This window comes from Arachis hypogaea, chromosome 16, assembly GCF_003086295.3.
Source record: "Arachis hypogaea cultivar Tifrunner chromosome 16, arahy.Tifrunner.gnm2.J5K5, whole genome shotgun sequence".
Lineage (NCBI taxonomy): Eukaryota > Viridiplantae > Streptophyta > Magnoliopsida > Fabales > Fabaceae > Arachis > Arachis hypogaea.
This window is the reverse complement of record NC_092051.1, coordinates 133,151,619-133,173,113: the sequence shown is the minus strand read 5'-3', so window position 1 is coordinate 133,173,113 and position 21,495 is coordinate 133,151,619. Positions and strand designations below refer to the sequence as shown.

The window sequence follows — 21,495 nt, the reverse complement described above, 5'->3', positions numbered from 1 at the left end:
TATTTTTAACATATAAATTAAAATAAAATGAATTAGCTTCATATATATATAAAAGTACTTAAGTAAATTTATTTTTGCAGAAATTTTGCGGGTTACTGTGGAATAGGTACCTCAATTCCCATCTTGTTTCCATTTATTTGCGAAAGCGAATTCCCTTTTTTGTGAGAATTTTGTAGATCTCCATTAGTTTTTTCATCGCAAATCATTCCTACAAATATCTGCGGGTATGAATTTTTTGCTATCTCTAGCGATAAACATAATTATAACTAACAAGATGAAGAAAATCAAAATTTTATATAAAATTAAAAAAAAATTAGATACATAAAACTTGAGATGATAATAAAATTTAAATTATATAAATATAATTATTTCACAAATTTTGTTTATAAATAAGATAAATGGTGTTATTTATTTCGTTTACAATAACAAAATAAGTAGAGTGAAAAGAGATCTAATATGTTAAAAGTATATAAATGTGAATATGAAATTTAATTTATTTATTTAAAAAGATCCCTCACATTACCTATGAGAAATGGCAAATGACTTTAACCAAATCTATTCGGTGGGGTTATCCATTAATAATTTAGGGCTGCTATTAATAATGAAAAAATCCATAAAACCAAGTCATAAACCAACAAATAAAAATTAACTCCCAATTCAAATTGGTTTCATAACAACTGAGAGTGTTATCTCAGTAAGAATCTTCTGGAACCAACAAAAAGCTTCAACAAGTTCTAGCTTTGTTATTGGATTACAGAGATAAAAATTTATATGTTCCCAATACCAACAATTCCATTAAAATTCCCCCAAAGAAGACAGATATAAGGTATAACCACTCAGCAACCTTAGCTACTCCCAAAAAAATGGAAGTGCAAGTGAGTCACCATTTTCAACCAATCCATCATGTCCCATTTGCAGCATCCCATTGCAATGAAGGTTGGTTGTGTTAGCATCAAGAACCAATACTTGATGGCTACCAGGCTTATCAACCGCAGCATCGAATTGCTCGGTCCCTGAGGACGGAGACTGTGTTTGTGTTTGTATTGTTGACAGAAGATAGAGAGCACAACCTGCATCAAAGCACCCAGGTTTGCCATCAGAAGGCGGCGGCTTCTTAAGGCCGAGCTTTGCAGTTGTTGATGGGGCAATGGTGCTGCCACAGATAGGCTGGTGGATTGGAGTTCCCGGCATTGCTGTGGATTCATTGAATGATTTTGGAACATTATCTTGCCAGAGAAGAAGCTCCTTGTCCTGCCTGTGCTTGTCGATTCGATATAGAAACCGGTGATGATCATACTCAGATTTGGCTCCGGATATGGATGCAGCAGGCCACATGTTTCTCACAATAGGGTTTGCATATGGTTGAGGGTTACCAAAATGCAGGATCCTAGGTCCTAAAGTTGTACAAAGGAAAAAGACAGTGCCACTTATGAAAGGAAAGAAATATTGGCAAAATATTATACAATTATTTTAATTTTGATACATTGCCAGTATAAAATATTTTGCACTGAATGACTATTTAAGACCAATAATTGAACCCCATTTGAAAACTACTCCATTTCACAAGAAGTGTCTCTTTCACTTTTTGGATTCATTGAAAAATCAGTATCTAACCAAAGAGAGTTATCTAGATACATCAATTTTTTAGGGAAGCAACAAAATGAAAGAAAAACTTATTCTAAAACGGAGAGAGTATAAAAGAAGTTTTCACATTCTTCCCTCATGTTTCTTCAGAACGGATAATTACTTGAATTTTATCATCGGATGTACCCAACAGTTATGATCAATACTAATCCTAGCATTTACTTCAGTTTAGCAAAAGGTTTTAAATTGTTTATGCTGAGCACCAAATTCTAATTCTAGTGTAATAGCTTCATATCACTAACCAGCTTAGAACTAAATAAGGAAATGAGTGAGATGACCAAGATTTCTTGTTTCTTTCTAATTCTCTATTAAGGTAACAAAACAACTCTTGACTATCTTCTGCTAGTTCCATCTTTTCATCTCATTTTTTACACAATCATTAAGTTAAAGATCAAAACACAGAACAGAAAGGCAACTAAGTTGGAATAATCTAGGGGATACCACACACAAACCTTTGTAATTGTACATGAACTTCTCAGAACTCATGAGGAAAGATGGCGGCTGAGGTTTCCTCCGGCGCCTATTATGCCCATCAAGCCGCTTCCGGCAACTCCTCTTAACCTCATCAAACTCCCCAAGTGAATGAAACCTACAACAACAAAATTGGCACCAACACAGCAACAACAACCAAACAATCAAACAAAGCCTTATCCTACCAGTTTCAGTCAGTTACTTGAATCAAACGACTCCAAAATGGCCCAATGATAAACCATATCCCCACTTCAAACCATCTAAAACAAACTGTGGAAACTCAATTGCAGTCAACTTCATATAAAGTTAATAGCAGAGAGCCGGTAAATGACAATTTAGTCAAACTTGTCAAATCATTTAGAGATTATCAACTATCAACTTCATGTGAAGTTATCCTAAGTTTCCACCAAAACATACACAATTGAACAAATTCCCAACCCAATGAGTTACTAATTTCATTTTCAACTTCAATTTCCATACCTGCTGCATTGTTGGCAAAACCTTTGCTGCTTTCCCCCAACCAACACAACCGGGGTTTTGGAGTGCTTCTCGCAGACCCTGTGACGCCTATGATACTCCCTGCAATCACTAAGATCAGAGCTGCATCCATCAACCAAACAAGACAAATTCTGTGGCCCATTTTGCAAACGGGATCTCTTCGCCGACGACGACGAAGACGACACAGTTCTTATTGATGATTCTTCTTCTTTCTTTTCCAAATCAGAGGCCTCGCCGGCCAGGCGCAAATCAACTGAAGAAGCTTCTTCACTGTTACTATTCTTGTGAGAGAGGTCCAACTCAGATGCATCCCAAGCAAACTCTTTCCAATCCCAATCCATGGCTTTAGCCACCAGCAACAACACCACTTTGCTTCCACACACACACACACACTATGATGCCTTCTTTCTTTATATCTTCTTTAATATTTTTCTAAGATTCCAAACCTGAAAAGAAAAATACTCTCAAACAGGAATCAGAACTTATTACACACAAGCAAAAGCAGAACAAGGCTTTGACTTTTATGGAGGAAGGAAAAACCAACGATGAGAAGAAAAGTGGGTCAATGAACAAAAAAATAAAAATAAACAAAGAAAAAGAACAAAGAGGATTATGAATTGGGTTCTCAAAGGAAGCCAAGAGAATAAATACTCATGTCCCCAATTTTTTTTTATTTTCAATACATGTCATGTATGCATTATCTAAAATAATCAATCAAATAAGAAAAGAAAAACAAATTAAGAAAAGAAAATAAAAGGGAAAGTAATTAATATAGAGGGTATTGGAAGATTAGATCATCCTGAAAGTAGTGACCACAAACATGATTAATGTCACCTCAAGCTCAAAGCAAGTTGGCCTTCAAGAGAGAGGGGTGTTGAAAAGAAATTAATGTCAATTTTTAAGGATTTTGTTGTTTTCTGTGACATAAAAAAAGTAATAATAACAATAATAATTAAAAAAAAAAAAGTTTGTAGCTCTTCATGACCAACTCCACCTACATAGTTTTTTGTTTTTAGAACTTACATCTCCCAAGTTTGAACAGATTGAGAGGCACAGAAGCCATGTTTGGAGTAGATAAGCAGAGAGGACTTGTGTTGAAGATTAGCTTACCAACTCAAAATTCAATGAGAGGTGGATGGGGTAAGGAAGAGGCTGAACCTAAATTAATTAACTACTTTGCTCTTGCCTCATCAAAATTATTCCTGGAGAACAGTGAGATCTGTTTCTTTGTTTTCCAAGATCACACTAAATTTGGTTTTTACTAGTTAATGAATCTAGTTTCTCAATTTCCAAATGCATCAATTTAATTTTTGAATTTAGTTAACATTTGTCATACTTTCTAAAACATTACTAATAAAAAAACTTTCTAGAAAAACAAAAATATTATATACACATCATAAATCAAAGGTCAAATCAGAATTTATATATTTATATATTTATATTGATAATTTTTTTTATTTTATTTTTGGTAAGATTCTATTCACAACGTATAAATAATAATAAAATATTAAATAATAGAATAAAAACATTTTTAATAAACAAATTTATCATTAACAGTTTCTTTTAAATTATTTAATTAGCATGTAAATAATTAAAATGACAAATGTTATTGGATTCTTTTAGTATAAGTTAAAATTTTTTCAAGATTTTTAAATTTTTCTATTTATTTGTATTTTTTAAGAACTTAATTTGAATATACTGACTTTTAACACGTACTATCATTTAATTATGTATTGACATAATTATTATAATAGTTCTTTTATCCATTACATGAATAATTATTTAAATTTCTGAATTTAATTGGTTAAAGTACTTTATTAGTACATGCTTCTTAAACCCATAATTCATTTTTTAATAAAATATTTAGGCCTTAGTTTTTCTTAAGAGTTCTTTCAAAATATTAAAAAAGGATTAATTTCTTTTCATGGACCACAGAAACCAAAATAATAATAACAATAATAATTGTAATAATAATAATAAAGTTGGGAAATTTTTGTCTAAATTTCATATATTTTAGTCCAAGTTTTATTCGCCATATAGAGACATCACTAATTTTTCAACAAGAAGAAATCTCCAACGTGTCAAATCATGTGATCTATCAAGTATATTTAAATATTGATCTAATATGAGACTTATATCCATAAAGATAAAAAGACACATTGATTTTATATAACATCAATATCAAATAAAAATGATTAATGCTTGCTTCACTAAAGCTAATCTTTTATCACAAAAAATATTAACTAAATTATCGTCACAAATTTTTTAAAACAAATTTAAGCTAATGCCCCATAATTATTTAGCCCAAGAATTTAAAAGTTCCACTAGTGCATATATTTTATTTGAGTTGCGTTATTTATAGTAAGTTGTTCCTGATTCTAGCTTCTAGTTTTATTTATTTATAATTTCCTCTTTGGTGACGCTCTTGATTAAAGTAATGAATGAGACATAAATAATGGCGACTAGAAATAACGCATTGGTGGTGGCAGCCTATGGAAAATGACTGCAGCTTTATTTAGACTGTTTCGCTGCAACTTTACAGTCGATAAAAACAACAGGAATGGGACTACATATGGCAGCTAAGCCAGTTGCAACAACATGACATTTCAGCTTCTCATAGTTTGAATTGAAACTATTCGTTCTTTATTCAGTTTCATTGCTTTGGAAATTTTTATGGTCCCAACCAACTAAGAAGCTGAGTAACTCGGCCCAATAGCTGTGTTTCACTTTAACATAATCAACCCTAAATGGAATTTAACAATAAATTAATTCTTGACCTCTTAAATTGAAGGATATTATAATCAACTAAAAAATTGTAAGATCCTTAACCAATTTGAGATAGTCTAATAATATTATAAAAAATTAAAAATATATAAAATAAATTTGTAAGATAATTATAATTAGTAACCTCTATGTTTTCAAATAATCTTTATTTTGTAAATATATATTCATATAGATTAAAAATAAAATAATAAAAAAAGTATAGAGTAAAATCCTACATCGATCTCTAACTATTTCGCTATCTCTCATTCCACTCCTCATCGATTGAAAAATGACATTGTGGCCTCTAACGATTAACTCCATCAAACATTCTACCCCTTCGTTAATGTTTTCGTCTAGAGTTAATGAATTTTACCTACGTGTCACATTAGCTGATGACGTATCAAGGAACAATTCCAAAGGACAAAATGTCTCCTGTCATGTAGCAATATACTGCAATAAAATAGGACAATTAAATCCCTAAAATTTTTTTAGGAGACACTTAAACCCCTAATTAATTTAAACATAAACCTAGAATGAACCATGAAATAGGATAAGTATCCCTAAATTTCAACAAGTCATCGTACTTGCTAGGTTGTTGGCCTTGGTTGGTAGTAGCCTTAGTTCTTTGATGTTGCTGCTGCTTCTTCTTCTTTGAGACATGTGCAAGAAAGGGTTGATCTCGAATGATGTTACTTTTACCATTTTGATTGATGGACAATGCAAATATGAAAAATTGATCTAGCCTGAAAGAATTTTCAAATAATGATGAAACAAGGCATTAGGCCGGATTTGATCATGTACAATGCGTTGATAAATGGCCTTTGCAAGATCCGCAATTTGAAAAAAGTTAGAAAAGTTGTGAATGAGATTAGTGAGATAGGTTTAAAATTTATCAAGATCATGTTCACAATACTAATAGAAAGATATTGCAAAGATGGGGACATAAAATTTGTATTGGAAATCAAGAAGAAAATGATTATTGAAAGGGAAAAAGAAAAAGAAAAAGAAAAAGAGAAAGAGGAGAAAGAAATTGAGGGATACTTGTCTTATTTTATGGTTCATTATGGATTTATGTGTCAACGTTTTAATTAGTTAAGAGTTTAAATGTCTCCTAAAATTTTTTTTAGGGTTAATTGTCCTATTTTATTGCAGCGTATTACTGACACGGCAAAAGACGTTTTGTCCCTTGGAATGGTTTCTTGACACATCATCAGCTAACGTGATACGTAGGCAAAATCCGTTAGTTCTAAATAAAAATATTAACAAAAGGAATAAAATACCTGACATAATTAATTGTTAGGAGTCACAATGTTATTTTCTAATCGATGAAGAATGGAATGAGAATTAACGAAATTGTTAAGGGTCAGGTGGAATTTTATTCAAAATTTTATAAAAGTTTGAAGAAGTTAAGAATTATTTTACAAAATTATCCTTAATAATTTTTCAGTTTATTCTCTCTTCCACTATATTAGTATTACTAAATATAATTGAGAAAAGATAACCAATGTAACGTTGCATAAATTTTCTAAATATATAATTATTTCTGAACAATAAAATTTCAAAAGTGAACAATTATTTGAGAAGGACAAAGAATTATATACTTTTTAGTAAAATATTTGTATTAAAACAAAACTTTTGAAATTTTAAGATAAAAAGTAGCGATATAAACAGGTACTTGTAACTCAATTACTTTATCAAAATTGATTCGATCTGATTTAATTAGTTTGGTTTAAATACTCGTTCGAGAAAAAAAAATTATTGTAAGTTTAATGCCTAATACTACAAGAAATATACTAAATATCTTTTTCTTTTTTACGCTTTTAGTCATTCTACGGATAACAGATCTTATGTTTGGCAAAATTTGAAATATTTTGAAGGATGGTTTTGATTAGTGCATTGAGAATTTGGACCAAAATTTTTGGTTCTCCAAATGAAGAAAAGAGGAATAGTTATGTAATGAGATGGATTATATTCACATTTTTTATTCGGATCTCCGAATTTTAGATCTATGGTCGGTTGGGGAGTGATACCTTGAGAAGGTTTATTCTCCTCTTCACCAAATTTTGCATGCAAGAATTCTCTCCTACAACTTGGATGTACAAGCGAGTTCAGTAGTAGGCTGGACTTGGTCCGGTGGGGTGGTTAAGGTTTATTGTAACAACCTAGTTTTCGAATACATGAGACTTTTTCTGAAGAAGCGGAGTTTTTGGAAGTTTAATAAAGGAAGATCCTCTATTGTATCATCAAGCACCTCAACCTACATCATCCTTATATCATCATTAAGTAAGAACTTTTTCTGAGATAAGCTCGACGACAAAGTCGCGAAGAACCTAGTTTTTGAGCCACTTTGATTAGGAGTTTTAGATTCTAGTTTTCGTAATTAGTCTCAATTTGACGAGCCGAACTCGATTCGTGAGAGAAGAAAAATAATAATATAATATTATTATTATATTAATATTAGAGCTGGTTGAATAATATTTTAATATTAATTGATCTGTTTTTGTTAAAAATAGGAGATAAATTTAACCGGACTCACAGTCTACTAGTGAAGGTTAATACCAGTACTCTCTGATGACTTTAGTAATGCTAATGTCTCATCATATATCTTCTATTTTCATGTTAATTAATCTTGTTACTAGTGTCATCTATACTAGTAGCTCAGATATTAATATCTAGATGTGTTGTTAAGTGTGTGTTCTAATACATCTAGTTTTAGTAATTATACACTTGAGATATTTTTCAACCACCTCCCTAACTAGCCAATCATCATCAAGCACATTTTTTTCCACCACCCAAGATACTCCAAGCTGCTTATTTCCACCTTCAATAGCCAAAAATAAGAGAGAAAGAAAAGAGAGAAAACTTTAAACACATAGAACTTCAAATCTTGATTTCTTCCAAACCAAAACTCAAATCAAAATTCCAAACCGATTAAAATGATCCTCTCTTATTCCTCTTCAAAATCATGTGATTTTTCATGGTTCAAATTCAGGTGTGGTGGCTGCTTATCCCTTTGTTTAATTCAGTTTTGAGAGCCATGCTTGAAACTTGTATTTTCTTGATGTTCTTCCATAGCTCTCTTGCTTAAGGTGATTTGTGGGCCAAGAAACTTCAATTTTTGGTAGGTTTAAGGTGAGGATATCCTTTCTAAACTTCTACTGGAGTTTCGGTTAGTTGATGGTTTTGAGTTTTAAAGTTGTTCTTGATTGGATTTAGGAGGAAAAAGTGCTTTAAGAACACTTCAAGGAGCAACCGAATTTGAGGCAGCAAATCAAGGTAGGATTTGGTGAAATTAATCTTGATTAATTGTGTTTGAGTTGTGTGATTATTGTATGGTTTAGTTATGTTTGAAATTGATTGATTATATGAGTGATTCTTGGTAAAATTTTGATAAAAATTTGATAAAATTTGATGATATTCAAGCTATAAATTTTGTTCTTAAGGGCTGCTGAAAATTCGAACCCTAGGCCGTAAATTGGGGATGAATTTGTATTGAAATCAAGTGAAAATCATGAAATTTTAGTGGCTACTAATTTAATTTGAATTTTAGAAAAAAATCAGTTACTGAAAAAATTGAAAAAGGGTCAAAATTGAAGAAAGAATTTGAAGAATTTACGAAGAGCACAAAGAACACTTTGAATATGCTCAAGAACACTCAAGAACAGCTCTTTGATCTTGTTAGGGGTCAAAGTGCAAATATTTTTATGTCTTAGAAGAAAAAGCATAAACATAAAATTTTAGGGGGTTAAAGTATAAATATAAAAATTAATGGGCCAAAATATATTTTTCATAAAATTTTTGGGTCAACTTGTAATTTTCAAAAATATATGATAAAATATTATTAAAAATTATTTAGTAATAAAATAATAACGAAAAGGCAATTTTTTTCTAAAAGTTTTAGGAAGACAACTTTAGTGTTTAATTTGTGTTTAGGTATTATATGAAAAATCAAACTGATTCAACATAGACTTAATGAATCTATGCTTGGAGTAGGCTGATTATTCATATCGAAATTGACATAATCTATACATGCAAATGTTAAGAAGAGGAACAAAAGTAGAACAAAGAGGCAAAGAGAAAGAGAATAAAGAGTAAATCAATTATGGTATGTTCATCAATTGTATGTCATCTACTACATTGAGGCAGACAGATAGATAGTGATACGACCACAGAATGTTCTCCGGTGATACACAGCCATTGAGGGCTGCACCTGCAACTGATAGCCTGGGATCACTTGGAGAGGATATCAATTCATACACGGCTAGAATGTCGCACCTATAAAGCAAAGTTTGCTTACAGAGGATATGATTGCATATGTCGATTAGTGAGAACCGTACTTATGCTTACTGAAATAACCATACCCATTTCAGTTGCTTCGGATTACATCGGGAGCAGGTAGAAACCGACAGATGAGTTCATTACCTGCATTAGGGCTAGATATGCATCATCCCTGCGTGTACATCGTTCTCTATTATGCATTTTCTATGACTGTATTCTGCTTCTTGTGTATTTCTTTGTTTTTTTAATTTCTTGTATTTCTCTATTTTTTTTGTTTTCTCTATCTATCCATATTCCTTTTTTTTCTTTTGTTTACTGTAAAATATAATACTGACTGACAAGCACAACGGAGCCGATTAACATTACTAATTAGCCCGAATCTATTAAGAACTTCCTAGTTCTTATCCCTTCTCTCCCCCGTCAGATGGAAGCAGGAGTATTCTTCCCATGACCCGTGACTGATCGTTCTGCAAAGAGGATTCCGCTCTAGGTAGTCTTCTAAGTCTAGGACGAACTTCGTTCTCTGTTTATATGCATATAACATAAGACTAGCCAACGTCTACACCCCGTCTATCTATGAATTTTAACTTAGATTCTCCGTACGAGGATCCTGATATGTAGCTATCTGATGGAGTACCAGTAAGCTACCCATGATGAAGTATGATCGTGCAGAGAAGTAGTAGACGATATTTTGCCTTTTAATGACGTTCAACTTGACTTGAGTTTTGAAGACCTAGAACATACTTTCCCTCGCTTTTGTAGTTTAGAGGGATTAGGTGAGTATAGAGTCTAAGCTAGTTTGGGTGCCAGTTTAGAGATTTTTGGAACAGGTTAGGATCTGGGATGTAATCGGTTTCTTAATAAATTCTCTCATAAATAAGGAAGTAGTTTTTTTAACAAAAGTAGTAATTTATTAAATAATTGAGGGGTAAATGAGTACATTCTCAATCACTCTAAAGGTTCAATCTGAACATCACATAAAAAAGGAAAAACCCAAAAGAAAAGCACTTCAAGCAACTTTGAGAGAGAAAAATAGAAAAGAAAAAACACAATGAAAAAATACAATGAAAAACTTTAATCTGGATGCAACATTAACGATTTCTTGCATAAAGATCTCTTTATCTTCAAAATTCTTCATGTTTCTTGCATTCCATATCTTCCATAACACCATGGGAGTAAGACTGATTTTTTCTTTCCATTTTCAACTTGTCTTGCACTATTCACCACTGCCATCCACCATTTCTTCCAGTCTTCTAGCATCGCATCATCATCTACCTGTGGGATTGGTGTTTCCAATAGATGCCGGGCTCGTCGAATATGAGAACATTTTATCAAATAATGGGTCAGCATTTCTGAAAACTGATGGCACTGAGGGCAAATTTCAAAAATTTCTTCGATTCTGGTATGAATTTTTTTTCCTCATAGGTAATCCTCCATGCATAGAATTCCATAGAAAAACTTTAATTTTTGCTGGGTTATTAACATTCCACACTTCCTTCCATAGGCTTTTATTCCTAAATAATTCCGATAGAGCTTCAATAAGGGATGATAAAATTGGAACCCAATAGCATACCTGTATTAACTGAGTAAGTACCATTTCTTTCTTTGCTCCATATAATCTTGTCTCTATCTTGATGAATTGATGTTTGCAAAATTGCTTGAGCGGCGTCTGGGATAAAGTTATTCTGTATTAGTTGTGTATCTCAGGTTTCCTCTTCTGATATTAATTGACTAACCCATAGCAAATTAGTCTGTTGCTGAGGTCTCAAGATAACTGGGTAGTTCTTAATCCAGTTTTCTCCCCAAATACTCACTATAGATTATCTCCCAATTTGCCAATAAACTCCTTTTTCCAGCACTTTTTGCCCTTCTGGTAAACTTCTCCAGGCCCAAGACAGGTTCAAACCCACATCTTCTTTTAGGAATGAGGAAAATCGAAAGTATCTACTTTTAAACACTTTGAAAACTAGAGAATTTGTTTTAGTTATCAATCTCTAACCCTGGTTTTCCAGCAATGCTAAATTAAAAGCCTTCAAATCCTTGAAACCTAGACCGCCTTGATTTTTTATTCTGCATAATATATCCCATTTAATCCATTGCATTTTCCTCTCGCCTTGCTTCTGATCCCACTAGAACTGTATCATGCTCCTCTGTATTTCATTAATAAGTGTGTTGGGTAATTTGAAATATGCTAGAGTGTAAATTGGGATTGCAGATCTAACTGAATTTATAAGCACCTCTCTTCCGCTTGTTGAGAGCAAGTCACGCTTCTAGTGTTGCAATTTCCTTGACATTTTATCATGTATATAGCCAAATGTCTCCTTTTTTTTATTTGTGCACCATCGATAGTAGTCTCAAGTACTTGTTCTTTGAGCTAATACGAGGAACCTGAAGAATATTAGATAAAATTGTTTGCTCTCCTTGAAGGGTATTATTACTAAAGAAAACAAAGGACTTGTTTAAATTCACTTCCTAGCCACTTATCTCGCTGTAAGCCTGTAGGTTTTTTTATTAAATTCTAACATTCTTGGCTTGTGATGCGGAATTTTGCAAAACCACAACTCGACAAGTGCACCGAATTGTATCAAGTAATACCACGGTGAGTGGGTTATTGTTCCCACCATGATTAACGGACTAAGCAAGCAGTGGTTAATTGACTATTCTAGTCAGACAATAAAAAACTTAAATTGTGATGAATTAAACACTAAAACAACAATATAAATAAGGGTAGCAGTGAATGAGTGTAAAAAGTGATATAAGTAAAACTTTAAGGTTTCAAAGATGTTAAGACTTTCAAGATAAATGCTTTTAACTTTCTACCTTAATTATGCAAAGATGTATCTCACGGTGAACCTTAATTAACCAAATCTCAATTTCTTGGTGATTCAATTTCTCTTTAACCTAAATTAATTACTAATTTCTTAGTCAATTAATGAAGAAAAGAGATTAAGCACGTTCACTGATTCAGAAACCACATAATTCTTAAGCCCTAACCCTAGTTGATTTAATGTCACTTATCAAGCCAAGTTTAAAACCCAGAGAATCATGAGAAGAAGTTTTCAAGCTTAATTCTAACAAACAACTTTTCCAAAATGAATATAGAATTCAATTCAGTTTCAAACTATTTTCCAATATATTCAAATCCTTGTGATGAAGAATGAAAACTTGTTTCTTAAGAAAACATCAATGCATATATCAAAAATAGGAAAGCAATAACATTAATCCATAAGAATCAGCAGAGCTCCTAACTTTAACAGAGGAGATTAGTTGCTCATGATGCAAAACCAAAAATTAGGGTTCAAAAGTGTGCGGGAGTAATCAGTTTCTCGATTCAGGATTTTCTGAATCCTTAAATACTCAAAAACTCCACAAATTAAAACCTAATGATCAAACTTAATTAAACCAGAATCAAGTAAGTGCACCTTTAGAGAGTCTTTGGGTGTTTAGCATATGCTAACACCATTACGGCAGAGAGAAAAAAACTTGACCCAAAGACAAGTGGTGCACGAAATTGTGATCATCAATGGCGCCAACAACTTGGTACGCACAATTGTAATCTCAACTCTTTATCACAACTCCGCACAACTAACCAGCAAGTGCACTGGGTCGTCCAAGTAATAAACCTTACGCGAGTAAGGGTCGATCCCACGGAGACTGTCGGCTTGAAGCAAGCTATGGTCATCTTGTAAATCTCAGTCAGGCAGATTCAAATGGTTATGGAGGATTGATAATTAAAAGATGAATAAAACATAAAATAAGATAAAGATAGAGATACTTATGTAATTTACTGGTAGGAATTTCAGATAAGCGTATGAAGATGCTTTGTTCCCCTTGAACCTCTGCTTTCCTATTGCCTTCATCCAATCATTCATACTCCCTTCCATGGCAAGCTTTATGTTGGGCATCACCGTTGTCAATGGCTACTTCCCGTCCTCTCAGTGAAAATGTTCCAAATGCACTGTCACCGCACGGCTAATCATCTGTCGGTTCTCGATCATGTTGGAATAGGATCCATTGATCCTTTTGCGTCTGTCACACGCCCAACAATCGCGAGTTTGAAGCTCGTCACAGTCATCCCTTCCCAGATCCTACTCGGAATACCACAGACAAGGTTTAGACTTTCCGAATCTCAAGAATGACCGCCAATAATTCTAGCCTATACCACGAAGGTTCCAATCTTAGATTAGAAATCCAAGAGATACGCATTCAAGCCATTGCTAGTAGAACAGAGGTGGTTGTCAGGCACATGTTCATAGGTGATAATGATGATGAGTGTCACGGATCATCACATTCATCAAGTTGAAGAACGAATAAATATCTTAGAGAAGAAGCATGCGTGAATTGAATAGAAGAACAGTAGTAATTATATTAATTCATGTAGAACAGCAGAGCTCCCCACCTTAATCTATGGTGTGTAGAAACTCCACCATTGAAAATATAAAAGTAATAGAGGTGTTCATTGGCTTCGGCCCCAGAGGGGGAACCAGAAGAACCAAGATGAAAATACAATAACAAAAGGTCCTATTTATAGAGAACTAGTAGCCTAGGGTTTACAAAAATAGGTAATTAATGCAGAAATCTTCTTCCGGGCCCACTTGGTGTGTGCTTGGGCTGAGCATTGAAGCTTTCACGTGTAGAGACTTTTCTTGGAGTTAAACGCCAGCTTTTATACCAGTTTGGGCGTTTAACTCCAGCTTTTATGCCAGTTCTGGCGTTTTGACGCTAGAATTTCTATGCTGACTTGCAACGCCGGTTTGGGCCATCAAATTTTGGGTAAAGTATGGACTATTATATATTGCTGGAAAGCCCAGGATGTCTACTTTCCAACGCAATTGAGAGCGCACCAATTGGGCTTCTGTAGCTACAGAAAAGCCACTTCGAGTGCAGGGAGGTCAGAATCCAACAGCATCTGCAGTCCTTTTTCAGCCTCTAAATCAGATTTTTGCTCAGGTCCCTCAATTTCAGCCAGAAAATACCTGAAATCACAGAAAAACACACAAACTCATAGTAAAGTCTACAAATGTGATTTTTATTTAAAAACTAATAAAAACATAACAAAAACTAACTAAAGTATACTAAAAACATACTAAAAATAATGCCAAAAAGCGTATAAATTATCCGCTCATCACAACACCAAACTTAAATTGTTGCTTGTCCCCAAGCAACTGAAAATCAAATAGGATAAAAAGAAGAGAATATATAATGAATTCCAAAAACATCTATGAAGATCAGTATTAATTAGATGAGCGGGGCTTTTAACTTTTTGCTTCTGAACAGTTTTGGCATCTCACTTTATCCTTTGAAGTTCAGAATGATTGACATCTATAGGAACTCAGAATTTAGATAGTGTTATTGATTCTCCTAGTTAAGTATGTTGATTCTTGAACACAGCTATTTTATGAGTCTTGGCCGTGACCCTAAGCACTTTGTTTTCCAGTATTACCACCGGATACATAAATGCCACAGACACATAACTAGGTGAACCTTTTCAGATTGTGACTCAGTTTTGCTAGAGTCCCCAATTAGAGGTGTCCAGAGCTCTTAAGCACACTCTTTTTTTTGCTTTGGACCACGACTTTAACCGCTCAGTCTCAAGTTTTCACTTGACACCTTCACGCCACAAGCACATGGTTAGGGACAGCTTGGTTTAACCACTTAGGCCAGGATTTTATTCCTGTGGACCCTCCTATCCATTGATGCTCAAAGCCTTGGATCCTTTTTATTTTACCCTTGCCTTTTGGTTTTAAGGGCTAATGGCTTTTTCTGCTTGCTTTTTCTTTTTCTTTCTCTTCTTTTTTTTCGCATATATCTTTTTTTCTGTAAGCTTTTCACTGCTTTTTCTTGCTTCAAGAATCAATTTTATGATTTTTCAGATTATCAAATAACATTTCTCCTTTTCCATCATTCTTTCAAGAGCCAACAATTTTTAACATTCATGAATCAACAAATTCAAAAATATGCACTGTTCAAGTATTCATTCAGAAAGACAAAAGTATTGCCACCACATCAAAATAACTAAACTATTTTAAAATTTGAAATTCATGCACTTCTTTTTCTTTTTCAATTAAAAACATTTTTCATTTAAGAAAGGTGATGGACTCATTTTCATAACTTTAAGGCATAGACACTTAGACACTAGTGATCATGTAATAAAAGCATAAAAATTCGAAAAACAGAAAATAAAGAACAAGGAAATTAAAGAATGGGTCCATCTTAGTGATGGCGGCTTGTTCTTCCTCTTGAAGATCTTATGGAGTGCTTGAGCTCCTCAATGTCTCTTCCTTGCCTTTGTTTCTCCTCTCTCATGGTTCTTTGGTCTTCTCTAATTTTATGGAGGAGGATGGAATGCTCTTGGTGCTCCACCCTTAGTTGTCCCATATTGGAACTTAAATCTCCTAAGGAGGTGTTGATTTGTTCCCAATAGTTTTGTGGAGGAAAATGCATCTCTTGAGGCATCTCAGGGATTTCATGATGAGGATTTTCCTCATGCTCTTGTTGAGGTCCATGAGTGGGCTCTCTTGTTTGCTCCATCCTTTTCTTAGTGATGGGCTTGTCCTCTTCAATGAGGAGTCTTGGCCACAATCTTCATAGAAGTGGTCTTGATGGACCTTTGAGATGAATCTCTCCATCTCCCATGACTCGGAGGTGGAAGCAATTTCCTTTCCTTTCCTCTTTCTAGAGGTTTCTCCGGCCTTAGGTGCCATAAATGGTTATGGAAAAACAAAAAAGCTGAGCTTTTCCACACCAAACTTAAACGGTTTGCTCGTCCTCGAGCAAAAGAATAAAGAAAGGAGGAGAAGAAGAAGATATGGAGGAGATGGAGGTGGGTGAATTGTTCGGCCAAGGGGGTTTTAGGTGATTATGATGTGGAAAAGAAAGGAGTGATGGTTTGAATTTGAGTGGGTGGGTGTAGGTGGATTGTATGATGGTTTTGGAGGAGTAATGGAGGTGATTGGTGGAGGTTATTTGGGAAAGAGTATTATGAAAAGGTGTGAAGAAGTGAGAGAGAGTGAGTTGAGGTTGGTGGGGATTCTGTGGGGTCCACAGATCCTGTGGTGTCAAGGATTTTTCATCCCTGCACCAAGTGGCGTGCAAAACGCCCTTTTTTGCCAATCCTGGCGTTAAACGTCAGGTTGCTGCCCATTTCTGGCGTTTAACGCCATCTTCTTGCCCTTTTCTGGCGTTAAACGCCAGTCTGGTGCCCATTTCTGGCATTAAACGCCCATTCTGCTACCCTCACTAGCGTTTAAACGCCAGCAAGTTTCTCCTCCAGGGTGTGCTATTTTTCATTCTATTTTTGCTTTTTCACTTGTTTTTGTTACTTCTCATGATCATCAACCTACAGAAAACATAAAATAACAATGGAGAATAAATAAAATTGGGTTGCCTCCCAACAAGCGCTTCTTTAATGTCAGTAGCTTGACAGTGGGCTCTCATGGAGCCTCACAGATACTCAGAGCATGATGATGGTCTCTCAACACCAAACTTAGAGTTTGGTTGTGGCCTCCCAACACCAAACTTAGAGTTTGAATGTGGGGATTTTGTTTGACTCTGCGTTGAGAGAAGCTTTTCATGCTTCCTCTCCATGGTTATAGAGGGAGATCCTTGAGCCTTAAACACAAGGGAGTCCTCATTCACTTGAAGGACTAATTCTCCTCTGTCTACATTAATCACAGTTTTGCTGTGGCTAGGAAGGGTCTACCAAGGATGATGGCTTCATCCACACACTTCCCAGTCTCTAAGATTATGAAATCAACAGGGATGTAATGGTCTTCAACCTTTACCAATACATCCTCTACAAGTCCATAAGCTTGTTTCCTTGAATTGTCTGCCATCTTTAATGAGATTCTTGCAGCTTGTACCTCAAAAATTCCTAGTTTCTCCATTACAAAGAGAGGCATGAGGTTTATGCTTGACCCTAGGTCACACATAGCCTTTTCAAAGGTCATGGTGCCTATGGTACAAGGTATTGAGAACTTTCCAGGATCTTGCCTCTTCAGAGGTAATCTCTGCTTAGTCAATTCATCCAGTTCTTTGATGAGAAATGGGGGTTCATCTTCTCAAGTCTCATTACCAAATAACTTGGCATTTAGCTTCATGATTGCTCCAAGGTACTTAGCAACTTGTTCTTTAGTAACATCTTTATCCTCTTCAGAGGAAGAATACTCATCAGAGCTCATGAATGGTAGAAGTAGATTCAATGGAATCTCTATGGCCTCAGTGTGAGCCTCAGATTCCCATGGTTCCTTATTAGGGAACTCCTTGGAGGCCAGTGGACGTCTATTGAGGTCTTCCTTAGTGGAGGTCACTGCCTCTTCCTCCTCTCCAAGTTCGCCGTGTGGGTCATGTTAATGGCCTTGCACTCTCCTTTTGGATTTTCTTCTGTATTGCTTGGAAGAGTACTAGGAGGAAATTCAGTAACTTTCTTGCTCAGCTGACCCACTTGTGCCTCCAGATTTCTAATGGAGGACCTTGTTTCAGTCATGAAGCTTTGAGTGGTTTTAATTAGATCAGAGACTATGGTTGCCAAGTCAGAATGGCTCTTAGAATTCTCTATCTATTGTTGAGAAGATGAAGGAAAAGGCTTGCTATTGCTAAACCTATTTCTTCCACCATTATTGTTGTTGAAGCCTTGTTGAGGCCTCTGTTGATCCTTCCATGAGAAGTTTGGATGATTTCTCCATGAAGGATTATAGGTGTTTCTGTAGGGTTCTCCCATGTAATTCACCTCTTCCATTGCTGGGTTCTCAGGATCATAAGCTTCTTCTTCAGATGAAGCTTTTTTGGTACTGCCTGTTGCTGCTTGCATTCCAAATAGACTTTGAGAAATCATATTGACTTGTTGAGTCAATATTTTGTTCTGAGCCAGTATGGCATTCAGAGTATCAATCTCAAGAACTCCTTTCTTCTGATTTGTCCCATTATTCACAGGATTCCTTTCAGAGGTGTACATGAATTGGTTATTTGCAACCATTTCAATGAGTTCCTGAGCTTCTGCAGGCGTCTTCTTCAGATGAAGAGATCCTCCAGCAGAGCTGTCCAATGACATTTTGGACAGTTCAGACAGACCATCATAGAAGATACCTATGATGATCCATTCTGAAAGGATGTCAGAAGGACACCTTCTAATCAGTTGCTTGTATCTTTTCCAAGCTTCATAGAGGAATTCACCTTCCTTCTGTCTGAAGGTTTGGACTTTCACTCTAAGCTTGCTCAATTTTTGAGGTGGAAAGAACTTTGCCAGGAAGGCATTAACTAGCTTTTCCCAAGAGTTCAGGCTTTCTTTAGGTTGTGAATCCAACCATGTTCTAGCTTTGTCTCTTACAGCAAAGGGAAAAAGCATAAGCTTGTAGACCTCGGGATCAACCCCATTGGTCTTGACAGTGTCACAGATTTACAAGAATTCAGCTAAGAACTGATGAGGATCTTCCAATGGAAGTCCATAAAACTTGCAATTCTATTGCATTAGAGAAACTAATTGAGGCTTAAGCTCAAATTTGTTTGCTCCAATGGCAGGGATTGAGATGCTTCTCCCATAGAAGTCAGGAGTAGGTGCAGTAAAGTCACCAAGCACCTTCCTTGTATTGTTGGCATTGTTGTTGTTTTCGGCTGCCATGTCTTCTTCTTGTTTGAAAAGCTCTGTTAGGTCCTCTATAGAGAGTTGTACTTTAGCTTCTCTTAGCTTTCTCTTCAAGGTCCTTTCAGGTTCAGGATCAGCCTCAACAAGAATGTCTTTGTCCTTACTCCTGCTCATATGAAAAGAGAGAAGAAGAAAATATGGAATCCTATATGTCACAGTATAGAGATTCCTTGAGATGTCAGGGGAAAAGAAGAATAGAAGGAGGAGGTAGAGAAGAGAGAATTCGAACTTATCAAGCGGGATAGAGTTCGAATTGCTCATTGAGGAGGAGTGTTAGTCCTTAAATAGAAGGGTGTGAAAAGAGGGGAAGAATTTTCGAAATTAAAGTAAAAGATTTTGAAATTAAAAGAAATTTTGAAAAAGATTTTGAAATTAGAAGTCAAAAAGATATGATTGAAACTTAATTTTGAAAAAGATGTGATTAAGAAGATATGATTGAAAAGATATGGTTTTAAAAAGATATGATTGAAAGACTATGATTGAAAAATAATTTAAAAAGATTTGATTTTAAAATTAATGACTTGGCTAACAAGAAATTTAAAAGATATGATTCAGATTTTAAACCTTTCTTAACAAGAAAGTAACATACTTGAAATTTTTGAATCAAATCATTAATTGTTAGCAAGTATTTTCGAAAATAGTAAAAAAAAATGGAAAGAAATTTATTTGGAAAAGATATGATTGAAAAGATATGATTTGAAAAAGATTTGATTTTGAAAAATTATGAAGATTTGAAAAAAAAAATTGGATTAAAAACAAAATCTTCCCTCTAGTGTCCTCCTGGCGTTAAACGCCCAGAATGGTATCCATTCTGGCGTTTAACGCCCAAAATGCTACCTTTTTGGGCGTTAAACGCCCAGCCAAGTACCCTGGCTGGCGTTTAAACGCCAGTTTTCCTTCTTCATTGGGCGTTTTGAACGCCCAGCTTTTTCTGTTTAATTCCTCTGCTGAATGTTCTGAATCTTCAATTCTCTGTATTATTGACTTGAAAAGACACAATTTTGAACATATTTTTGAATTTTTAATGATGAGAAACAATAAAAAATGCAACTAAGATCAAATAAACAATGCATGCAAGACACCAAACTTAAAAATTGACACTAAGATACATAAAATATTTTTTATTTTTATGATTTTATAAATTTTTTTGTGATTTTTCGAAAATCATATGGAAAAGAGAATAAAGAGATTCAAAACTTTTAATAAGAATTCCAGAAATCATGCAATGTTAGTCTAATGCTTCAGTCTAAAAAGATTAGACATGGCTAGCCAAGCTTCAGCAGGACATTACATTCAGCAGCTAAATTGATGAGAATCAATCAACTTTTGTGATGATAAGAACATCACCATGAAACTCTAGAATTTATTCTTAAAAATTCTGAAAAATAAAAAGAAAAGTACCTAATCTAAACAACAAGATGAACCGTCAGTTATTCAAACTCGAACAATCCCCGACAACGGCGCCAAAAACTTGGTGCACGAAATTGTGATCATCAATGGCGCCAACAACTTGGTACGCACAATTGTAATCTCAACTCTTTATCACAACTCCGTACAACTAATCAGCAAGTGCACTGGGTCGTCCAAGTAATAAACCTTACGCGAGTAAGGGTCGATCCCACGGAGACTGTCGGCTTGAAGTAAGCTATGGTCATCTTGTAAATCTCAGTCAGGTAGATTTAAATGGTTATGGAGGATTGATAATTAAAATATGAATAAAACATAAAATAAGATAAAGATAGAGATACTTATGTAATTTACTAGTAGGAATTTCAGATAAGCGTATGAAGATGCTTTGTTCCCCTTGAACCTCTGCTTTCCTATTGCCTTCATCCAATCATTCATACTCCCTTCCATGGCAAGCTTTATGTTGGGCATCACCGTTGTCAATGGCTACTTCCCGTCCTCTCAGTGAAAATATTCCAAATGCGCTGTCACCGCACGGCTAATCATCTGTCGGTTCTCGATCATGTTGGAATAGGATCTATTGATCCTTTTGCGTCTGTCACACGCCCAACAATCGTGAGTTTGAAGCTCGTCACAGTCATCCCTTCCCAAATCCTACTCGGAATACCACAGACAAGGTTTATACTTTCCGGATCTCAAGAATGACCGCCAATAATTCTAGCCTATACCACGAAGGTTCCAATCTTAGATTAGAAACCCAAGAGATACGCATTCAAGCCATTGCTAGTAGAACA

At 34.8% G+C, this 21,495-nt stretch overlaps 1 protein-coding gene across 2 annotated transcripts; it reads right to left on the bottom strand.

Annotated features, from left to right (window-relative positions):
• Nucleotides 1–627: 627 nt before the first annotated feature.
• On the bottom strand, nt 628–3,897 carry LOC112755072 (teosinte glume architecture 1). Of its 2 annotated transcripts, none has more exons than XM_072221245.1 (4): nt 3,724–3,897; nt 2,596–3,059; nt 2,097–2,233; nt 628–1,394 (listed from the first exon to the last, which is right to left on the bottom strand). In XM_072221245.1, the coding sequence occupies exons 2-4, from the start codon at nt 2,952–2,954 to the stop codon at nt 850–852; spliced, it is 1,041 nt and encodes a 346-aa protein (XP_072077346.1). In that variant the 5' UTR covers nt 2,955–3,059; nt 3,724–3,897; the 3' UTR covers nt 628–849. The 2 variants fall into 2 exon arrangements, with proteins under 2 accessions (XP_072077346.1, XP_025658755.1); XM_025802970.3 differs by having other exon boundaries at nt 3,637–3,848.
• Nucleotides 3,898–21,495: the final 17,598 nt, after the last annotated feature.

Coding starts and splice junctions, on each gene's coding strand:
- LOC112755072 (XM_072221245.1), bottom strand. CDS start 2,954: ATGGATTGGGATTGGAAAGAGTTTGCTTGGGATGCATCTGAGTTGGAC. Junction 2,234..2,595: donor TTTTGCCAACAATGCAGCAG/GTATGGAAATTG, acceptor TTGTTGTTGTAG/GTTTCATTCACTTGGGGAGT. Junction 1,395..2,096: donor GTTCATGTACAATTACAAAG/GTTTGTGTGTGG, acceptor GTACAACTTTAG/GACCTAGGATCCTGCATTTT.